General features: G+C 44.0%; 6 protein-coding genes across 6 annotated transcripts; 5 read left to right on the top strand and 1 right to left on the bottom strand.

Annotated features, from left to right (window-relative positions):
- Positions 1–650: 650 nt before the first annotated feature.
- BO86DRAFT_242114 (uncharacterized protein) lies at positions 651–2894 on the top strand. Its single transcript, XM_025667099.1, has 5 exons — positions 651–950; positions 1006–1053; positions 1104–1278; positions 1393–2218; positions 2267–2894. Exons 1-5 carry the CDS (start codon positions 924–926, stop codon positions 2637–2639), a joined length of 1449 nt encoding a protein of 482 aa, XP_025530273.1. The 5' UTR covers positions 651–923; the 3' UTR covers positions 2640–2894.
- Positions 2895–7333: 4439 nt separating this feature from the next.
- BO86DRAFT_386997 (uncharacterized protein) lies at positions 7334–8009 on the top strand. Its single transcript, XM_025671475.1, has one exon. The coding sequence runs from the start codon at positions 7407–7409 to the stop codon at positions 7758–7760; it is 354 nt and encodes a 117-aa protein (XP_025530272.1). The 5' UTR covers positions 7334–7406; the 3' UTR covers positions 7761–8009.
- Positions 8010–8266: 257 nt separating this feature from the next.
- Positions 8267–10081, top strand: BO86DRAFT_241053 (BTB/POZ domain-containing protein). Its single transcript, XM_025667097.1, has 4 exons — positions 8267–8844; positions 8928–9054; positions 9115–9823; positions 9908–10081. Exons 1-3 carry the CDS (start codon positions 8720–8722, stop codon positions 9715–9717), a joined length of 855 nt encoding a protein of 284 aa, XP_025530271.1. The 5' UTR covers positions 8267–8719; the 3' UTR covers positions 9718–9823; positions 9908–10081.
- Positions 10082–10435: 354 nt separating this feature from the next.
- On the top strand, positions 10436–10921 carry BO86DRAFT_287978 (uncharacterized protein; the record flags this gene model as incomplete). The annotated part of the gene is made up of 1 exon (XM_025667367.1): positions 10436–10921. A coding segment is annotated over one exon (486 nt), but the record flags the coding sequence as incomplete, so codon positions are not given.
- A 3550-nt stretch (positions 10922–14471) lies between these two features.
- On the bottom strand, positions 14472–16408 carry BO86DRAFT_240836 (cytochrome P450). Its single transcript, XM_025667096.1, has 3 exons — positions 16119–16408; positions 14989–16068; positions 14472–14934 (listed from the first exon to the last, which is right to left on the bottom strand). The coding sequence occupies exons 1-3, from the start codon at positions 16182–16184 to the stop codon at positions 14608–14610; spliced, it is 1473 nt and encodes a 490-aa protein (XP_025530269.1). The 5' UTR covers positions 16185–16408; the 3' UTR covers positions 14472–14607.
- Positions 16409–17207: 799 nt separating this feature from the next.
- BO86DRAFT_240816 (uncharacterized protein) lies at positions 17208–19486 on the top strand. The gene is made up of 2 exons (XM_025667095.1): positions 17208–18468; positions 18524–19486. Exons 1-2 carry the CDS (start codon positions 17384–17386, stop codon positions 19365–19367), a joined length of 1929 nt encoding a protein of 642 aa, XP_025530268.1. The 5' UTR covers positions 17208–17383; the 3' UTR covers positions 19368–19486.
- Positions 19487–21346: the final 1860 nt, after the last annotated feature.

The following is a 21346-nucleotide window of genomic DNA, read 5'->3' as shown; positions in this document are numbered from 1 at the left end:
CTGTCCCAACTCTCCAGTCTGTCCCAACTCTCCAGTCTGTCCCAACTCTCCAGTCTGTCCCAACTCTCCAGTCTGTCCCTACTTCTGAGTCTGTACCACCTCTGCAACTCGTCAGATAAGGGTAAAATGAGAGTCACTGCGTCAATGTAGAAGCTATAAGGACAATTCGCGATTTGGTTGCTGCGGGCGCCCGCTCCATTACTCGGTCTCAATAATTAAAACTTGCGATATGTAATCACACAGAAACATACCAGGACAAGTAGAGACAAATCTCGAGTCCTCAAGTAAAGAAAATAATCTAGGGAATGAACGATTCCTTGACCCGCTGGAACATGCCATGGGAGAGCTACGATAGCACTAATTGAGACCGGTCTTTCGCGCTTTCCAGGCTATGCATTCAATTGCGGTTGCTGTTGAACAGGTTGCAAGAGTTGAGCATCTGCATAGTCGCGTGTTGAACGCAACTCATACAGCAGTTGCACAGGTAGAAAAGAGAGGGCAGTTGCAAGCACTGGCTCGGAATCCACACTTGGGCCGAGTAAGCACTAGTCAAGACCGGTCTTCTTTGGCGCCATTTTAGAGTTCGAGTACCCGGGCTATAACGATTCAAAGAAAAAAATCGTCAACTGCGAGGTGTTGAACAGATGAATGTCGCTCATTACAATAAAATGATTCCGTTCAACTCTTTGTTCAAAGCTAATTGTCCTACTATGGTTCATCTGCGTTCTGTTGATGCATTTTCTCGTCTCTCAGAGATACTCAGATTCCAGAATAACACCAAGTATATTGATAATGCCCAAGGATATAATGGCAATACCTAGAGCTGGCAATATAGATCTGATCGAGGCAGAATTACCTACCACAGCTTTCCGAATAAGAACATAGCCTGCACACGTCAGAAAAGTACTTCTGAATAGCCGAGGATGCCAGAGCTAACGATAGTATTGGACGCAAGTTTACCCGCGCCCATGTCTGAATTACCCGCTAACATTATTGCCATTACAGGCGAGTCCCTCTCCTATTGATGCCTTAACAGAAACAAAGTTCTTCGAAGTAATTTGAGCCCTCGAAATCAGATTGGACAATTGCTAAGCAACTGACAGCTCTCTTCTCTGATTGGAATACTTCGTCGAGAATTGCAGCCACTTTCATACGCGCTAATTCGCCAGCTGTCTGAAAGGGCATACCATGGGGGTTTCATACCGAGCCGCGGTGTCTTGACTGTCAGAGACGATTTCGACGTAATAACGGCTAGCCTACATGATACAGACAACGAATGCAAGTACTCTAGTTTGTTTGAGGGTCTCCTCGCTGTATGCACGAATACAGCGTGGGTGAATGAGATCTTTCGAAACTTCTTATTGATCCATTCCTAACCACTTTCTTTTGCAGCATTTCCAGATGGTGCAGCAGCTTCGGCTAGGCTGCCATTAACCGGGGCGGACAATTCCCAGTGCATAAGTCCCTCTGACGTCGCAAAAGAAGTAAATTCTGAGAGTTTCAGAGCACCTGTTGCTTTGGGCGGTGGTACGCCTTCTGAAACACTGAGCGACGTGAGGGTATCCCGAGGTGTTAATCAAGAATCTTGCCCCGAGACTGTTCAGAATCCGGGCAAGCCCCGCAAACGACCGAGGCGCGTGCCAGAATCTGCTTTGAGCCTGACATTTGACGAGCACATTATATACGCGCTTCTGTCACAATGTGAGTTCGCGAAGAAAAGACGGTTGAACCATGAAGAAATCCTGCAGGTCCTGGACGCGCAAAGGCACCTTGTCGTCAGAAGTCCGCGTCAAATCCTTGAGCCTATTTGGGCCTGCTGGGAAGAAAATGTGGCCCACGGTTTGCTTCCTGTTGGTATCCCCACTTTATGGTTTGGTGTAGAGGCCGCGGCGAGGTGTCTCGGCGACCTCGAAGCCGACCCTATTTCGGACTCTTTTGCTGGTAGAATAAAGTGTTTTTTATTTTATTTGAACTACGCTGTGCTCTCCAGTGATCCAGACAGATTCGGCTTGCGTCCCAAAAGAGGCCGAAAAACAAGCCATTTGATTGACTTGATCACCCAGCATCTGGAGGATGGTCCCTTTGAGAGATGCAGTACAGACACTTGGCGCAAAGCAGTTCACAAGTACCGACAAAAGGGGTTCCGTTTGTGGCAGCTCGCAAGTGTACTTGGTTTCGGTTTTCTCCTAGCCACCGACGCTGCTGTAATTGAGAAATTGTGAGTAAACTATTCAGTCAATGTCTTAACCGCTGACGCGAGCCTCAGAACGATTCACACCTTTACCAACAGCCAAGTGGATGCCCTTGTTACCTGTGCTTTTTACACCCGCCCTGCAACCCTGGAATATTTCCATTCCTTGGAGTCGGCGTTCAGAAATTTGGTTTTCGGGGAAAGGACGCTTGATACTGCGGGAATAAATGCTCAGGATTCGCTGACTCAGCTACGGTGTAGCTCGCGGCTCAACCTGACACGGTCGCAACTGGCCGAAATGCGAGAAAAAGATGAGGCGCAATACAACAACCAATATTCTGGCTGTCCTTGGATAGTGCTCGACTCCAAGAGACAAATTTTGCCAAAGGCAAAAGAGCTTCTTGAAAAGCATTACGAAGTGTGGACAGATTTTGCTTACCACAATTGACCTGGTCCCATGGAAAGACTTGACAGGTACGGTACACGTACGCACTGTCGGGACTCTCGTTCACTTGAGAAAACGTCTGTCATCCTGCATCTCTCTCCCGTCCGAGATCCGCAAAAGGCTATCTCGCTGGGCATACGACTTTTAAGGCCCCGTACAAGATATGATCTATTCCTGTATCCCTTCTTGCTTGATGTCGCCGTAATAGTAAACTTGACCTTATCCAAATGAGTTTCCTAAGTTATACCTGCTCTCGACTGGCTAACAACCTTCCCTGTACCCACCATCTATGTATACTCTGGTATAGCAGTCAATTAGCTACTTGCGTGCCAGAGGGCACCCGTTGCAAACCGAACAAGTGGCCTGCCGTAAATACACTGGCGTCCGCTAGCGTCTGGAGTAGCTCATAACACCGTAGAGGTAGAAATGAGGCATCTGTGAACGCTGGGTGCACATTCTACGCACCGCAAAGTTTTGCGCCCCGTGGTTTTTTGCCGGGCTCTTACTCCGCGCGAAAATAATGCAGCGCGTAATATTCTGCCTACCATGAAAAGTTGCGGGCACGTTTTAAATTCCGTTTGATCAATTGGCATCCGAGAGAGATTAGTAAGGAGGTGAGAAGGAATATTTAACGGCGCAATCCGGGTACGTGCCTATGCCGATGAGACAAAAAAGCGCCCATTTGGTAACGTACCTTAACAAAGCGCCCATCCGGTACCGTACCTTAATAGACGAGCACTTTAGGTTAGTACCTGGGTAGGTAGGAACCATGCCAGAAAATTCCAGAATCCACATCCCATGCATTTGCTATGCTTAAAAGGCTCCTACCCCCCGGCCTTCTCGATTTTGATTCACAGTACAAATTGCCAGCCATTTGTGCAGAAAGTATTCACGGTTCAACTCCATATTTGACAGCTGAGACGCTAAGTTCCTAAGGAATATCAGTCAACAGCAATAGTAGACCTGGGTCCAGTTGTTCTACTCTCCCGTCTCCCATGTACTGACTAAGCAATCGTACCGAAGTTTTGCCAAGTATCCAGAAAGGGAACCATCATCGTCCCGCTGGTAAACATATGGCCCATTCTCAAAAGTGCGCGACGAACTGATGGGGTGAGCCACGAAAGTTGCCGACTAATAAACACAGTGAATGAGGCTCCTTGTTCATGGCTGGCCAGGTTAGTGCTTAGAAGGCCGTGTCTCCAAATTGGATCATTCCTGTGCGCCCCGATTGTTGGTAGACCGTCAACCACGACCTTACCGGTTGGCCTTCCCATATTTCCTCTCTGTTGTCCACTGTTCATCTGCTGCACCATGCAGATATTAGCCTTGAAGCACTTAATACTCTCTCGAGTATTATAATTTCCGAGGGCCCAGTGATGTCCATTACTCCCACATGCTGACAGAAGAAGCACAATTCTTCATTACAAAAATGGTGCAGTCGCTTGTCGGACATGTCACGAGAATGACCTGATCAAATGTACCTTTGTAAGTGTGATAATGTTTACCCCTCTTTTACCTTTTGGCGACCCAAATACACTTTCGACCCTGGTATGCAAGGAGGTGAGCAATCCCGTCTTTGGCTGAACAATTAAGAACTGACTTCATGGATGCAAGAAGTCACCCGAAGTTTTAGCCAGATGGACGAATTTTGGGCGACTTCTGGAGACTACACGAAGCGTTGGATGACCAGGGTCGATATACTAATAGTGACAACACTTCAAAGTTCCTGGATGCCTTCATACCCTCCCACCGCAGCGCAGTCAGGTTGACCTCGGTCATTCTCAGATGTGAGCATTGGCCATTTGTCCTAGCCTGAATACGAGCAGCAAGCCGAATGGCACGAGTGCTGCCGCCGGATACATTTGGAAAGATAAACCAAGTTGTACACACACATGGCTTCCTCTGAAAAAAGGTCTGGCTTCCGTTCAGTGAATGTGCAGGTGGTGCTCGGTGACATAAAATCTGGCAAAAAGCGTATGAGGTATCCCTAAGGCCCGCAAGTCTCGCCGTTTTTGCTATGACCCTGACTATTGTCAAAATTCTCACGGGTAGTGGGCTGATTTCGCGGCGCCATCTTCGCTGACCACTTGGTCAACGATTCGTTAATTGATCGAGTGTGCTTACCATGATTCACTCGAATTATCCCCTCGATCATGGCTCAATGGCCATCGCAACGGCTCGGCTGTGCTTCTGGTTTTCTGGTCAACCTAACCAGCAACTCATATCTTCAATATCGGAGGAATAGTCCGCTCACTAGCTTTGGCCTAAAGAGGTACTCAGCGATTTGGAAACCATACAACGCCGAAATTGACGGCTGATACTTCAAATCACATACGTCAATCCCGCTTCTTCGTTGTTGACGTTCGGTTGACATTGGAGCGTCGACGTTTTGAGCTTGATTCCTGGTTAAATTCAAAAGAAGTCATGACCAAAGCCAGGAGTTACCTCGATTCCCCGCACAGACACGCCGCAGCAGTAGTGAACTGTTGGACTGAATTTAGACGGTCTCTACCCTTCTGCGGAAAATCTTGTCTGATGATGACGGCTGAGTATCAGCTTGGAATGCGAAGTGCCCCTGCTGCCGAGTATGGAAATTGGAGAGATATATCCGACGGGAAGTCATCTAAAAGCCCGTCGCGCCATTAAGGCGGCGATCAATGCCCTCTTCCTAGAACGCTGGACGGCACGGCTGCCGCAAAACAAGGCTGGTAGGATCAAGTGACTGAACTCAACAAGAAACAGCCATGAGTTTTCCATGTTTCTCGGATTGCTTGCATTGCCGAGCAGCATCAGACTAGGCTGGCCCTCAGAAGTATGAATAATCATATGGTCTTGGAATCCAATGGGGTCAGTATGATGTACTGCCATCTGGTATATCCCTCGCGAAATCGCTAGGAGGATTTTCACCACACAGCAAGAGATTTTGAGTACCGCCCGTCGATCACGTGAGCGATAGATTTTCGCCTTTCGATTTTCACAGCTAAGAATGACAACCTTCTGGCGCGACAGGAGCGTCTGATATCGATCGAAAGGTTATGGAAGGAGACTTGCTGGCAGCAAGATCTTCTTAAATCTAAGTGCTCGGGACTTTCTGTCATTTGGGAAACCCTTCATTCGAATGCAGTCATCGGGGAGGAGACCGTGATTTTCGAAGCACACTTCGATGGGATGATATATCTTCAATCACACCTCACAACATCAATGGCCAAAATCTATGTGCCAAGAGTAATGAACTCGAATCCGCTTACCGAACATCTACTACTCGAAGGATATTGGTTCATGGCTCCTTAGCCTCAATCAATGGAACGTCAATATCCCACTCAGATATTCGAGACTACCATTCTTCAATATTTGAGCCCAAGCGGAATATCTGATTACACAAAATCGACGAACCTGCATCTACGCGATGCGAAATAGCCTAGCTATAAGTAGGGGGCTTTGATTTCACATCGAAAATTTACGAAGTCTGAGCAGGCAAACTGGACGTCGCTTTGAACACGTTGGTACAATAGAGACATGGCCAAAGCTCTTGATTGTTGGGCTAGCGATCGCCCTGAGAACGCTGCAGGGCACTCCGCGGAGCTTCAGTCGCTGAAAACTCGGGTCTTCTCAGAATAGCACTCTGCTTGTTATTTTCCGAAATGCATGAATCAGGCCGTTAATCCCAAACTATCAGTTTACTGGTTGTTATCATTTATGCTTGTCAACCATGGCCAGATACGAGTGAAGAAGAGGAACCAGACAAAAGGAGAGATGCGATTGACAGCGGATATAACAGCAGTAGCGATAGCAAGGAACGATGCCCTCGCTATAAGTGTTCGGAAAGCGTCCCAGGCGGAGCTTCTCCAAGAGAAGTACTACTATTCCTGAGATTATAGTATCGATGCCTCAGACATAATCAAGATGCAAATACAGATTGGTTCGCAGGGAGCCAGTCGATAGTTGATAGCCAGAGAAGGTGCTCAACTCAATCATTTTGTCCACCGCTCCGGATCGAGGCTTTAAAGGCTCGCACAAGAAGAGACATGCAAGAACGCAGCCGTACATGTCAACAACGCAGAGCAGTGGACACAACAGCGAATGCCTAATAAGCGGGACCAGTCATCCGCGCGGATCGATCCCGAAGGCTCAAAACCAAGCGCCGCCCTGTGTTCAGGCTCTAGACAGTTCAACACAGAACATAAAGAGACAAAACCGTGAAATCCTGCAGACAGTGGATATTACCTCGCACGATGACTTCTGGTTCCGCTATCTGATCAGTACCGACAACTACAACGGCTATGTGATCATGGCTGCTCTAGCTCACTGAAATACGCGCCTTTTTTTATCCTTCTAATCGTCGGAGTGACAGACAAATTGTCTAGAGTATCAAGGTCATTTCATATCTTCACAAGCTGGGGGTTGGACCATAACCCACACAATTTGCGGGTTCTAGCCATCTCTATCGAGACACAAAACATCAACAACAAATCTAGGCGTGGAAGTTGATGTACTTTCTGTGATCGAGATTGCGCAAAACCACCGTCCGAAAAAGCGGGTGTACTGCAATACTTGATAGTACATTCATGGTTTCCATGAGATTCAAGAAAGACCTCTGGATGCATGAGGGAATTGCGGAACTTGCCTCTGCTTCTTCAACAATATTGAATGATATCCAAATACCTAGGGAATCTTCCTTCGCTCATGATTGAGGTAGCGTGGAATTTCGGCAATCGTCGAACTACGTTCTGACGACTTCTCGAGTCTTACGCCTGGGACAGGCGACGGCAGATGCTCCTTCGACTGTGCCCGTCTTACAAGTACTATCTTACGACCCGTCCAGTCTTAGAACTCCAGTCTTACGACTATCCCGGTCTTACGACTACCCCAGTCTTACGACTATCCCGGTCTTACGACTATCCCGGTCTTACGACTACCCCAGTCTTACGACTATCCCGGTCTTACGACTATCCCGGTCTTACGACTACCCCAGTCTTACAACCTGTAGTCGTCCGACTGGTTTGGCCGTCCGACTACCCCAGTCTTACAACCTGTAGTCGTCCGACTGGTTTGGCCGTCCGACTACCTTCTCTCGATCATATCGCTCGTATACAGGGTCCGACATATCTACTGTTGCGCTTCTAGCCTTCTGTATTATACCTAACGACTCAAGTCTTCGCGATCTGTGCTACAGCTCGATGATTTCCGACACCCTGCTTCTTAAAACCATGAACCTCAGCACTCCTTTGTCCTACGCCTTCAGTCGTAATCTCTCATTAATTTATTACTTTGTAGGACTTACGTCCTTAAGCGAAAGATATTACAGCACAATCCTTTGCTGCGGGCAAGTACAATATCATTTGCGAGCATCATATTCAACTCGGGACCGAAGGTAGCCTTGGTTAGCAAAGGAAACACGATGTCTCTCCATCGACATGTTGACTCGTACTCTAGGCACTGTTTAACATCCGTGTCTCGATGTCGCAAAACCCAAGCTTCAATTAATCTTGAGTTTCCAATCAGGAATACCTCATACTTCTATGCTTGCTGTCATATGAGTCGAATATCCTAGCTTATGAGGGTGCTAACCAATAAGAAGCATCAGTATAGATCAGCTGAGATGACTGCCCATGTAGATCGTATTTTTGAATTCATCAAATTGCTTTGATGACCACCGCGGGCACCAGAAAGCTCCAAAGGTGGAATTTGCTTAGGCTTACCGGATTCGATAGGGCACATTCAAAAACGTTCATCGCTGTTTTCAAAGACAGCAAGACACTTTACGAGTCACTTGAAGAAGGTTAGAGCAGTGCGGTCCTATTCTGGCACCCTATCACAATTTGCCTAACAAAATTTTTCAATACGAGGATCCCCATATCAAATGATAATGTGTGGCAAGGGGGCCACCAGCAAGGGAGTATTCGTATTTGGCTAAAACGATGAAACCAGCTGTTAACGGAAGGCTATTTCACTATGATGTCATTGATTTATTCTAGATGTTCTATTGATGGACTATATATAGTTTCTGACGGGGTCAGTATCACATATCTTTTTATTCTCGACCATGATTTTAAGCAGAGCATCAAAACAACTCGACTATCAAAATGCCAATGAAGAGACCAGTACACAAAACATCTTCCTGGGCCGCGCATGAGGTACTCGAAAGACCTTTGAGCAACAAAATTGAAACCCCGATCCCCCTCCAAGAACTTAAGAATGCTCTAGCAAAGTACGTGCTTTAGGTTGTCAAGCAATTGATCAATCACCTCTCTTCCGCAAATAGCATTTGCATATCAACTGATCGGAGGTCAGCATGCGTCTCAACCCAAAATATAGTGACTTCACCATTTTGTGCGGTGAAGAGTCCTTCCCTGCCCATAAATGTATAGTTTGCGCGCAGTCAGGATTCTTCTCTGGTGCCATGGATGGAGATTTCATCGTAAGCAGCCAGAGTGGCCTGCCATTTGAAGACATCTGTCTGACTCGGGAAACGCAATAGGAAGCTACCACAAATTCCGTTGAGATGCAAGAAGATCCGACTTTGGTGAAGCAAGCGATTGAGTACTTATACACTTTGGACTACCGAGTCATATCTCACAATGCAACAGAGCGAAGCCGAGAACATGGCGATGAATTGAGCCTCACAAGCTCGAGTTGCCAAGTTCCTCATGGTGAAGTGGTTACATCTACAATGCAGGAGACTCCGGGGACCTCAGGTCAATATCCTGATCCAACCGATGCTGGAAATACCACTCCTATGCTTGACCCTCTCTCATTCCATATACTTATGTACTCCCTCGCGGACCGACTCATCATCAATGGATTGAAAGCCCTCGCCAAAAAAAAGGTTGAATATGAAATGGCTCAAAGACTAGACGCGGTTTCGTTCCCGCAGTCAGTCATGGAAATCTACAATTCAACGCCCAAAAGTGACAGAGGTCTAAGGGACCTTGCCGTGGACATCACTTTGCGTAACCTATCTCTGTTGAGACGGAAAGATGAAGCAGCTGATGCTATCTTCCAAGACACTCTCCTTGATTCCGTTCCACAATTCTCACGTGACTTACTGATGGCGATGATGAAGAAGTCCGTGACCACATGAAGTAAAGTGAGAGCTGTGGAAGGAATTGGGCTGAGCAGAATGAATGGTGAAAATGGATTTATCACTGCCATTATCCTTCTTGGTTTGAGAGCTGAGGAATGTTCTAGTGCGTCATTCAGCTTTTTCACGGGTGTTGATCATACTTGAGCTCGGTTCCACGGGCTAGCATAGTAATTAAGCCTCGTTTCAGACTACCAAAAGTAACACATTCTCTGCACCTTATCACTGTACTGGTACTTGCGTCCAAGAGGCACTCTTCTCACTTAAGTACCGTACAACCGGGACCCGATGCTCATCCATCGTGAGCTTTGAACCGCATTGCTACATGTACTTCCCAACTGATCCTTTTTGAAACTGCGTCTTAATTCGAACGTTGTTTAGGCATTGACTGGGCATGAATAGAGTGCCTATATTCCCACCAAGAATCATGCAGTCTCTTAGATCTAACCAAAATAGATAGTAATCCAACAATGACACGAGCCTAGATCCAGTCCGTCAACATTACCCCGCATCAATGACATCTTATATTTATTGTCACACAGTCCCCTTCCAGAGACAGGGCTGATTCAGCTTTTCTGGTGTTTCGACATTCTTATAATGTCCATACTAAACGTATCAGCCACTGAACTACCTGAGCAGAACGATGGATTTTGACGATATTTCTCAATGGCTTTCTGGCCAACAAGCTCCTGGTGTCCCACTTACTAAGGTCTTCAGCCAGTATGTGACTGTACCAGAGGCAGTGCGAATATTTGAACAATTCCAGTCAATATGGATCACCAATGGTCAAGTTCTTTGGAGTGGCATACCGTTCGACAACGCCCAAGCATGGGCCGAGAAAAGAAACCTGCAAACATTAACTACAGCCATGGGCCCTTTGATGGATAAAAACAATCCAGAATGTCCGAGGATAGGTAAATCAAAGAATCAATGGAGTCGGTATATTCATGGTGCTTCGGCAATTTTTGCTTGGCACATCGCTAGATTCGAGAAAGTCATACTGCTTTCATCTCCACCACCTCAACGATTACATCCCACTGGTCTTTCAAACTACCAATTGATAGAAGAGCCAATTATTCAAGGACGTCTTGGTCATTGCGCGGTTCAAAAGATCATAAATATTCATCCTACTGTTCTGGGTGGCGAGAAATGCCCATACGAAATATGGCCTGATGACGAAACTTTCAAATGGACCAAGCAATTCGGAACGACATATACCTCTAGAAGATGGAGGCCCGTTGGAAATTCCGGAGACAAGCTACGTATAGAAGATCTGATCACTCAATCAGAACAGCGTATCCTTAGTAAGAGGATCACTGAGGGGAGCGAAAGATCAAAGGTTTGGCAGAAATCATTGTTTTGTCGTGTTGATGCTTACAAACTATGTAGGTGTCCCTGGACAGCCTTTCTTCACCTATTCTGTGGTCTTTATTACTCGTCATATTAGTCAGATTTACAATCTTGAGTTCGGCCTGTATTCTTTTTACAGTGATTAACAGAACCTTGCGACAAGAAAACGGAGCTAGCAAGCGTTGCCAATTGAGACCTGACTCAAATGATAAAGATGGGTCTGCTCTGACAATGAGATCAAGCAGGAACAATTCCTTGGAAATTTATCAAAGAAACAAGATCGACTTTGATAAAAGCGCCTGGGATACAACACAGAAGGAAGCTCAAAAAAAGCGCACAGCAGAGGCAGTTCAGCCCAGGACCCAGGAAGAAACTCAAAGGAAGCTCAATGCTAAGAAGAAAAACAGGACCAAAGTACAGAAGGAAGCTCTTAAAAAGCGCAAAGCGAAGCAGAGAATGCGGACCAAGGCGCAGGAAGAAGCTCAAGAGAAGCCCAATGCCAAGAAGAAAAGCAGGACCAAAGTACAGAAGAAAGCTATAAAGAAGCGCAAAGCGAAAGAGAAAATGCGGACCAAGGCGCAGGAAGGAGCTCAAAAGAAGCCCAATGCTAAGAAGAAAACCGGGTCAAAGCGCAAAAGGAAGCTTTAAAGGAGTGCAAAGCGAAGAAGAACATTGAGACCGAGGCGCAGACTGAAGCCCACCGCAGAGTACAATCTGGAGAAATTATTGTATGTTGCATATAATCTTGCTACACTAATTTTTGCACTACTTTACAGAGGATCTCGAAATTGGCTTGACCAACAAACACATTATAGTTCTTTCCGAATCTGACTGCCAAGATGCTAGCGTCATTATTTTATTGAGCGGGCCGCATTGAAGTTTTGGGTATGTGTAAGATACCTTCTATCTAATACAGAGCTCTTACCGAATACAACACCCGTCTCATACACGGTATCCAAGTCATAATTAGGAAGATTAGTATGATCAGGCATCGCACCAGACTCTAGCGAGATATATGGTAACACTTGGACAAACCAGACAAACCTTGGAACAACTGTTCCTGGCAAATCTGCCATGTGGCATCAAACCCATTCTCCCCGAGTCACGGCATCACTCTGGCAGGTCCCCAACAACTACGGCATCACTCTGGCAGGTCCCCAACAACTACGAGAAAAACATTCAGCCTCATACCTGCTTTTTTCCCATTGGTACCGACGTTACGGATGATCTGAGTAGGTCTCTGTCGTTTGTTGGCGAACAACAGCTCGACCATTATTGAGCCAGTGCAGGACCAAGGCGGTTTCTTACCAGGCTTCCGGCGCCACACCATAACAAATCCATATTCTTTTATCATGGAGATTGATAGGAGTGCCTCTACGAACAGACCTGGCAACTAGGAGTTTGTAGTAAGCAATAAGGTGACGAAAGTTCTTGGCATAGAAATTGGATTAACCGCAGACCCCCTTTCTGAAAAGAGATTTTAGAAGACAAAAGAAAGTACATTAAAATAAAATACTTTTGTAACAAATCATAGATCTACTGCAAAAATAAGACTTAAATTTTATAATTTTTATAAATAAAAAATAAATATATAACTTTATTAAATATACTCTAAAATTAAAGAATTAATTTTTTTAAAAATATTATATCCAATATATAAAATACAAAAATCTAAAGTTTTTAATTAAGTAGTTTAACTATATTAAAACTACTAAAAAAAATATAATATTTTTAATTAAAATATATAAAATTTTAATAAAACCGGCTTTACTATAGAAATAGTAGTTATAGTCTGTATAATTATACAGTCTAACTATATAAATAAACTATTTTTTATATAGTCAGAAAATTAAAAATAAATAATTTTAATTAAATATATAAATACAGCTAGTATAGTATTATTACTATACTTAATTTTTAAAAATAAAGTTTATATAAAAATATAATATTAAAATTTTTTTTATCTAATTAGTATATTAATTTATTATTAAATAGTTAGACTTTTAATAATATTAGTTTATATTAGCTTTATAAATACTTTATTTTTTTTACTAAAAACTAATAAATTAGATAATATAGCTTTTTAATTTTTAATAGATATAACTTTTATTTAACTACTAATTTTAATAATATATATAGTTAAAATAGTATTATTTCTATTTACATATCTATATATTTTTTATATTTTTATTAACTACTTAATATTATTTATTTTATACTATTAAAATAAGTATATAAAAACTTAATAAAATAGCTAATCTACTAGAATATTTACTATATTAATAAAATTAATTTTTTTAAATATATACTTAAAAGCATATTTTTTTATTTTTAAAAAATTAACTATTTATAATATTTTTAAGATTTTAAAGTTAGTTTTATTTTAACTAAATAAAATATTTAATAGACTAATTATACAGCTTTATAAGTCTATTTTAACTAGTAATATTACTACTATATTAACTATACTAAAAATATCTAAAAATATAAAATAATTATAAAAATATAAAACTATAATTAAAAAACTTTTTTATAAATATATAATTAGCCTGTTCTTATAAATAAAAATAATATTATTTTATATTATAAAAAAATATAAAATCGTCTTTAACCGGATTACTTTATTTAAGCAGAAAGTTAATAAACTATAAGCTAAATTAAAAAAATAAAATACTAAAAATAAAAAATCTTATTATTAAATAGCCGGTTTAAATAGCCTTATCGTTAACAAAACTAAAAATATATTTAAAAAAATTTATAAAACTAATTAAGTTGGTAGAAATCAGCTTAAAAAATCAGCTACCGGTAAGAAATAATCTTACCGCCGGATACTATCTTACTACAGCAAGTATAATATAGTTAGATATATAAAAATAAAATATCTTATATATTAAAATATTAAATAAACATGTTATTTTATTAATATATATTATATAAAAGCTTCATCTTTTTATAGAAGGCTGTTTTGGTGGGCGCGGGTGGCGGGTGGCTTACCATGGCGGGTGGCTTACCGATTACGTTAACGCATATACTGCTTAGTCAATCATACTGTGCACCAATTGGAGTTCAATAAGTCTGAATTGCAAAGAAGCCCCTAGCTGGCAATTTGGTGGGCAAAAACAATGACTAATACTCGCGGGCTTACAGTATTTCCTTCCTCCGAGTACCCACTGGTGGTTCTACTGCGACAGATTCGTACACTCCCGTCACGTGATAATATACGAGCGTAAAATAACTGAGAGCTATTATCACCTACAGAGACCCACATTGATGTTCCATCCGTTTAAGTGACTAGCTTATTGAGCGCGTATTTCTGGCGAAATCCACAAGCCACTCAATAGGACCCGAAAATAAAAGGTATGTTAATATCCAGAAACCGGAAGCTACCAGTTAAGAGTGGCCGTTTCAAAGCCCTCTCAACATCTGGAAGAGAGCGCAGAAAAACCACAACATGTCAGGAAGGGAACAACGGCTTCGACAGGATTGCAACAGCGGATAGAGAAGAATATGACAAAGGTCTTAGACCAAAATGCCATAGGTTTAGTCTCGCCTCTGTGGAATCAGTTTTATATTCACTGATGGTTTGTCCCAAACGATGTTGGACTTCCAGGTGCTGATATTCCAGCTTTCCCCTTCGACTTCCCAATCAAAAGCCCAAAGCATTCTGGCAAGAATGTGCGCCAACTCCATCTCAGCAACTTGTTTACCTGGACAGCTTTGTCTACCACTTAGAAATGGACGAACGACATTTAGCTGATCCGAAGTAAATAACGGATTATTGAGCCATCGCTCCGGATGGAACCCATGTGGATCCCGGAAGTATTGAGAATATCTCCCAGCACAGTACTGAGGTGTTCGAAGAATAGTCTGTTTCGATTAGTGTGATTATCACGATACGGAGGCAATCAAGAAACAACTTACGCCTTTTGGTATGTATTCTCCTTCGATAGTAACCGAGTCGCTGACAACCCTTCTAGGGCCTGAAGTCGGTTGAGCAGGGCATAGTCGGAAAGTCTCAAGCATAACTGCATTGAGATAAGGTAGCTCTGTAACCGCAGGGTGGACTATGTCTTCTTCACGAGTAAAGGCGGCTCGAACTTCTTCTCTTGCTTTGCGACCACAGGCTTTGTATCGCCCCAGAAAACCGGTTGCAGCCAAGAGCGCAGAATGAATGGTTTCACTGCTGGCGGTAACGAGAACGATCAGGTTCGCTTCCATTTCTTCTGGCGACAAGATACCCCGTCTATAAGCGAACGAGAAAGCACTCTCGGTTTCGTGTGCTTTTGACGCTAAATTGGTCTTACTCTTCTCTTGGACGATAGCCCGAGGATAATCGAGAACTCTTTTCGGGATGAAAGGCCAGATTGTTTTCTGCAACAATGGAGAGATTCCCACCAGAAGAACGTAAGTCCCGATGCTAGCTAACTCTATAGCAGCGAGCCATGGGTGGCTCTTCATGTTTTTCAGGCAGTCGAATGGCTCTCGCCATATGAGGTCGCCCGCAATGTCGAAGGCTAGCCAGCTGTAAAGCTTTGTGATATCGACCCTGCCGTCATTTTCCTGGACATATTTCTCGACCTTCGTACGAAATATAGAACAATTTTCCCGAATGACTGATTCATGAGCTAGTAATGGAGTACCATTGAGCGACTGGTGAAATGCCTTTCGAAACCGTCTGTGATCTTTTTCGTGGTCATAATTGATAATCTCTTGTTCGCCCTTGATGAACTTGGCGAATCGTTCAGGGTCACGAATGATGGACTCAGTGCTGTATATTTGTTGATGAGCAGCATCACTAATAAAGGAAACTTCATTCGGAGCCGTCCTTACGACCGGACCATATTCTTCATGTAGTTGCAGTAGCGAGCGATGGAACGACCCGGAAATCCAGCTGAGGAGCCACGGAAGTTTGGATATACGGTTGAGGAAAGGGCCAGGTATTTTCCGAAGTGGATGAAAAACAACATTATAAATAGATATAATGCTTGAGTAAATCAACACCTAGTCGTGGTTTAGAAAATATTAAGGTTGGGCTTGTTGAGGGTACTGACAATAACGCCGGCCGTAAGCACTATGTTTATATGCGTAAGGGTCTCTCCGTCACCAGACCTAATCATTTTCGCAGGGAGGGCAGAACAGGAATATATTGGAGCTTTTTGGTTTAATGTCTCTAGACCAAAAGAATCAAGGACCCAAAGCCAAGCGGAAGGCCTTTTTAGAGGATTAATGGAATATCTATGTACAGTATCAGGCCCCGCAATCAGTTTATACCCCCGGCCCCTTCTCTAAAATCAGCGTTCATACATAAATATAAATAGCTGTATTTTATTGTAACGCTGCGTAATCTATTTTTTTTCTCGGGAAAGAAGAAAAGGAAAAATAATAATTGATCACGGCCCCTGCTCTTCCTTCCAGCAAAGCATTTCGTATTATCCGCTTAGTGTCTCTCCGTTACCCACGTAAGGAAACCAGAAATGTATTTTGAGCATATCCCTACCCAGGTCACAGTGCCTATATCTATTATATCTGTTGTGCTCCAAAGCTGGCCTTTTCAACACCGATTTGAGCATTAGGTGATACCGTGAATTATTTGCTAGCTATGTGGTGCATAGTTCTATACACCGCTAGAAGTTGCATAATATTGAGATAGATTAGGCCTTAGTGTAACACTATGCAGGAGGCGTGGGCCAGGACTCTGAGTCATTAGATCGACCAAAGAAGCAAACATGCAAGAACTCACCGCTAACGCAAGGAGTCCAGTCGAATTGAAATAGTTGGGAGCCCAGCCCCTTTGCGCATCAGTTTATTCAAAGAGGCAAATATTTCCAGATACAGACACCGCTAATTTGAGCAAGGGGCACATTAATTTACTTTCAGACCCGATCTATATCACGACTATGCTAGGGAATTCAGTCACATGTTAGTACCCAATGTACTCCGTAACGTAACCTTAGAAGATATTCACCCAGCATGCTTCAATCATGCTTCAATCATTTCAGTTTATGCTGCGTGGTACCGCAGCAGGAGTTTCCCTTCGGCAGAGGCACACGCTCATTGATTGGTATGTCACATGAGCGATATCGCGGTTGTTGTGGGTGGCTTAGCTGAAGCTCGATAGTACCTCAACACTCGAAGTAGTCCGCATGTTGGTTATAAATATGCACCTCCATGTAGCAACTATAGTAGCTTCCTCGTCTACGAATTTCTGTTTGACCGGGTCTAATCCGTGATTCTAAATTTCATCCCATAACCCTCAAACCTGTTGAGAACCTAGGAATCATTCTCAAAACGCGATTACAATTCGAACGAATCATCCATGGCGATCGGCTCCAGTGAAAACCCTCTCCGGTTGAGCAAGGTGGACTTGGCGAGTCGAATTAGAGCTAAGGATTTAAGTATCCAAGACCAAAAGTACGCTTTTGGTGAAGGGGGAAAAGGATTGGATGTCCTTACGCGAGCGTTCCATGCTTCGGATATGGAACTTTGCCAGTCAAAAACACTTGACACCGCAATCCAAAAATACAGCGGTGGCATTGTGGATACAAGTGATTTCGAAACTGCGGATCGAAACAAGTGCCTTTCTGCCTTGATACGCTATGTTTGGTCCGTGTTTGGATGGATGGAGGCTTACTGTTGCCTTGCTGAGGCGGCTCCGGAGATGGGAATGACTCCGAGGCTTATGGCGGATGTGAAAACTGGGATGTACTGGTACCCCCAGCTTCGTGTCGCTCGTCGAAAACGACCAGTAATTGATGTTCGCATGACAATCGTTGCATCACCCGAGAACGACTCGCTGGACCGTCTAGGCCCCAAAACTGCCGGTGGCCAAGCGTGGAGAGAAAGTCAAGAATTTGCAGAAGTTCTTCAACGACCGCGTTGGAATGATCCTGGTTATACCAAAGGAGTCAGTCCATGCATATCTCTGGGGTGGCTTGGTATACAAGTGGGCGCTGTACTTCCTGAACATGTCGGGATTGCCACGACACTCTTAGCCATGAACTGGGTGGACTATGATCTAGATTTTGGTGAACACAATGCTCAGGGTTTCCAGAACGGCCTCGACACCGCTTCTAAGCACGCTTGTATGCCAGGAACTGAAATGCAGTCGGTGGCTATCGCTGCTATGATCAGTTATGATGTCCAAGTTCGCGCACGCAGCATTCAGCAGACCTGGGCAGACAAAAACCAAGGATCCTTTATTCCAGGGCCAGAGCAGGTACCTCCCAGAGATTGGGTCTCACTTTTGGTCGCCGACTGTGCTGCCATATCCCCGTTCCAACACAATCCAAAACCGAAAGACTATGACGCCAGCCGTTTAGGCATGTTTGCTGCCATGATCATGTTTGGTCTTTACGATGTTATTTATGATCAAGGTTGTTCGAATAGACTGACATCACCCCAGTAAGTTTACGATTCATGCTGTCGGGCCTGCTAATCGATACTGAACTTTCGCCAGATACGCCGAAGCGGCCGGTGTGGCACAGTACGGAATACATGCTGTCATGGCGATCGGGCTTTATGAAAAGATCGGCGAATATATGCTTGATAGATTTGAATCTAAGCCCGAAGAAAGAATGATCTTCGGCTACGCATCCGACATGATCACTGGCACATTCGACACATTCAACACTCGATATCGGTCGTGGGAGCGAATCGTCAAGTACATGCGCCAATTACAACAGTCCAAGGCCATCGAAGCAAAAGCTCTACTGGAATTGATTCACGGTGATTACGTGCTCAGAGACTGCACTCTTGAAGAAGACGCGGACGACGTGTGGGCCAGGGCAATGCAATCTGGTCTGCAAGACCTTCGAAAGCGGTACACCGTCAAGTACTTTATCCCTTCCAAAACGACTGAACTATTTTCTACTCCTGGTGTACCGATTCCCGAACTTTGCAAAAATTGCAAAGTCAGATTCGACGCTGTGATGCGAAGTCCAGAGTTGGAGGAAGTTCGCGCCATTCCTGGTTTGCCAGAGATTGTCACGCTCGACAGAGCTGCAGGCCTGGCCGCAGGTATTCGCCGAGCCTGCTTATGGGCATTGACTGACGACTGCTGCATCCAATGTGCATGTAGAATCGGTTCTTGGGCAGACAAGGTTTCTTATAGTGTTCTCAGCGCGAGGACATATGACGAGGCAACGACTGGTGCTGATTTGTGGCAATTGCAAAATTACTTCATTGGAACAATTACCTATTGGCCTATTTGCATCCCCGTCCTCATATCATGCTTTGATTTATTGGTGGATCTGACTATTGAACCTGGAGCTATGGGTCATCGCGACGTCGTGGACATTTGAGCACATCGTTTGCAGCCACCAACAGTCGTCATGGAATCAGATTGGTGGGGTTGCGGTTGAGAGAATTGGATATTCACTTTTTCGGAAAATTTGAATTAAGAAACTTCTTACTATGCGACTTAGTCTGTTGAATAATCGTTTCCTCTTACATTGACTTACCTCCACCCACTTTCCTATTTACATTAATTTATATAAAGTCGTAAAACTGTGACGCAAGAAATTACGTTCATGCCCCATACGAGATTTGCTTTTAGTTCCTTTTCGTATCTACATCTCAATCACATGATGGTTGATTTTCAAGTGCAATAAAAAGTCACTTGCCCTTGTAGAAACACGGAGTGGCATGCAGTGTCATTGTATCATATTTCTCTCCTAGGTGATTGATCCCTTGCCTCGCGAGGGGAAAGTCGACCCCTTTCAAAGCCCAGCTAGATCCTTTCCAACATTGGATGCTACAATTTCAAGGATTCGATCCTTCGATGAGAGGCAAATACCGACTGATGCGTTGACGAGCGACTTCAAAGCTCTTCGTGTGTGAGCTTAGGAAGGTAAGAGCAGCCGAGGGGAGGAAACGAGCACACGAACCTGGAGATCGCCAGATCTGCCACAGGGTTCTATGGGATTCGATGTGTCATTACATACATATTACAGTACGTCCTTGGAAGAGTTATTGTCATTACCAGTCTAATGTTATTCTGTCCAACAAGAAGAGCGGTGGTGCTAAATTGGATCAGCGTATTTCGGATTTACTCTTTCCTATCTCTGGGCTCTTTCGTTAAATAGATCCCGCTTTAGGCTTTTCCTCATGCGCGAAACTTGTGCCTAACTCTAATATACACCAGATAGATGATAAGGATTTCATTCTTCTGAATTCATTTTGACTTCGTGGATATATTTTTACGTGCATACTCGTTCAATCATCACACCCACGCCACAATTTACTACGTTACTCGATATGTATATTATAACTGGCTGGTCCCAGCGGACATTTATTCGTACCTTTCCGGTGCGTTATCAAAATTAATCGTTCGACTTCCATATTATCATTTAACTTACGGTTCAACTTTCGTACTTATTTCGTTTCAGGGCCACAGCGTGCGACAGCGCGCGTCACTAGTTTTACCATGCCCTGAAACGAACGAAGTGAGAGAAAGGGAACTAATCAACGTGCATGTACGTGCGCGTCCGCAAAAAGAGGAGGCTTCTGTACATTGGAACCCTTCCGCCACGCGCGCTTCTCATTCGCTACGCGATTACCGTTTTAGGTCTGGTTTCTCTTTAAAGTTTAGGGTTCTAGGGCTTTTTCTGCACCTATCCGTGTCTTTGGCCTCGATGATTGCTCTATATGTAACTTATGGACGCCGTTTTTATATTGACGGCCTATAACGTACTACCACGCGTTGCTTCTCTGCCGTCCTTACGCGCTGCTCGCCGACTTCTCTCTATTCTTTTAGTGTTGTCGTCCGACTTACTAAAGCTACTATAATGCGTCGTCCCTGTTATGACTATTCTCGCCAGGTACGACTATTAATCTCGATTCAGCCATCGCTCGCCGTGCCCCTACCTCCTCCCGATATATGGAAGAAGTATACTTTGCTGGCCTGCAAAGTCCCGACCTCACAAGAGGGGATATAGCGAGGCTGGGGGCAAATCATGGGAAGGTTATTGTGTTTTGAGCCGTCTGCAAGAGCATCGGCGAGACAAGTTTTAGGTGACCCTTTAATGAGTAAATAGCACAAGCATGAGTGTCCGTGAGAAACCTTCCTCCAACTATGCTTGTACTTAGCAAGTCTCGGATCAAATGATGCAGTGTGCTCGAATCCAGCGGACGCAAGTCCAATAGCTTCTGCCATTTTGCAGTATGAATCGAATACTTTCGAAGTGAAAATTATTGCGTCTTAAGCGAGTTAAATGGGGCCAAGAAGGTTGCAAATATTTTTATCTTTGGATGAGGCTGAATCGCCACGTCATGCTCGTTA

The sequence above is a fragment of the Aspergillus japonicus genome, assembly GCF_003184785.1.
Source record: "Aspergillus japonicus CBS 114.51 unplaced genomic scaffold BO86scaffold_9, whole genome shotgun sequence".
Classification (NCBI taxonomy): domain Eukaryota; kingdom Fungi; phylum Ascomycota; class Eurotiomycetes; order Eurotiales; family Aspergillaceae; genus Aspergillus; species Aspergillus japonicus.
This window is presented reverse-complemented; position numbering and strand designations above follow the sequence as displayed.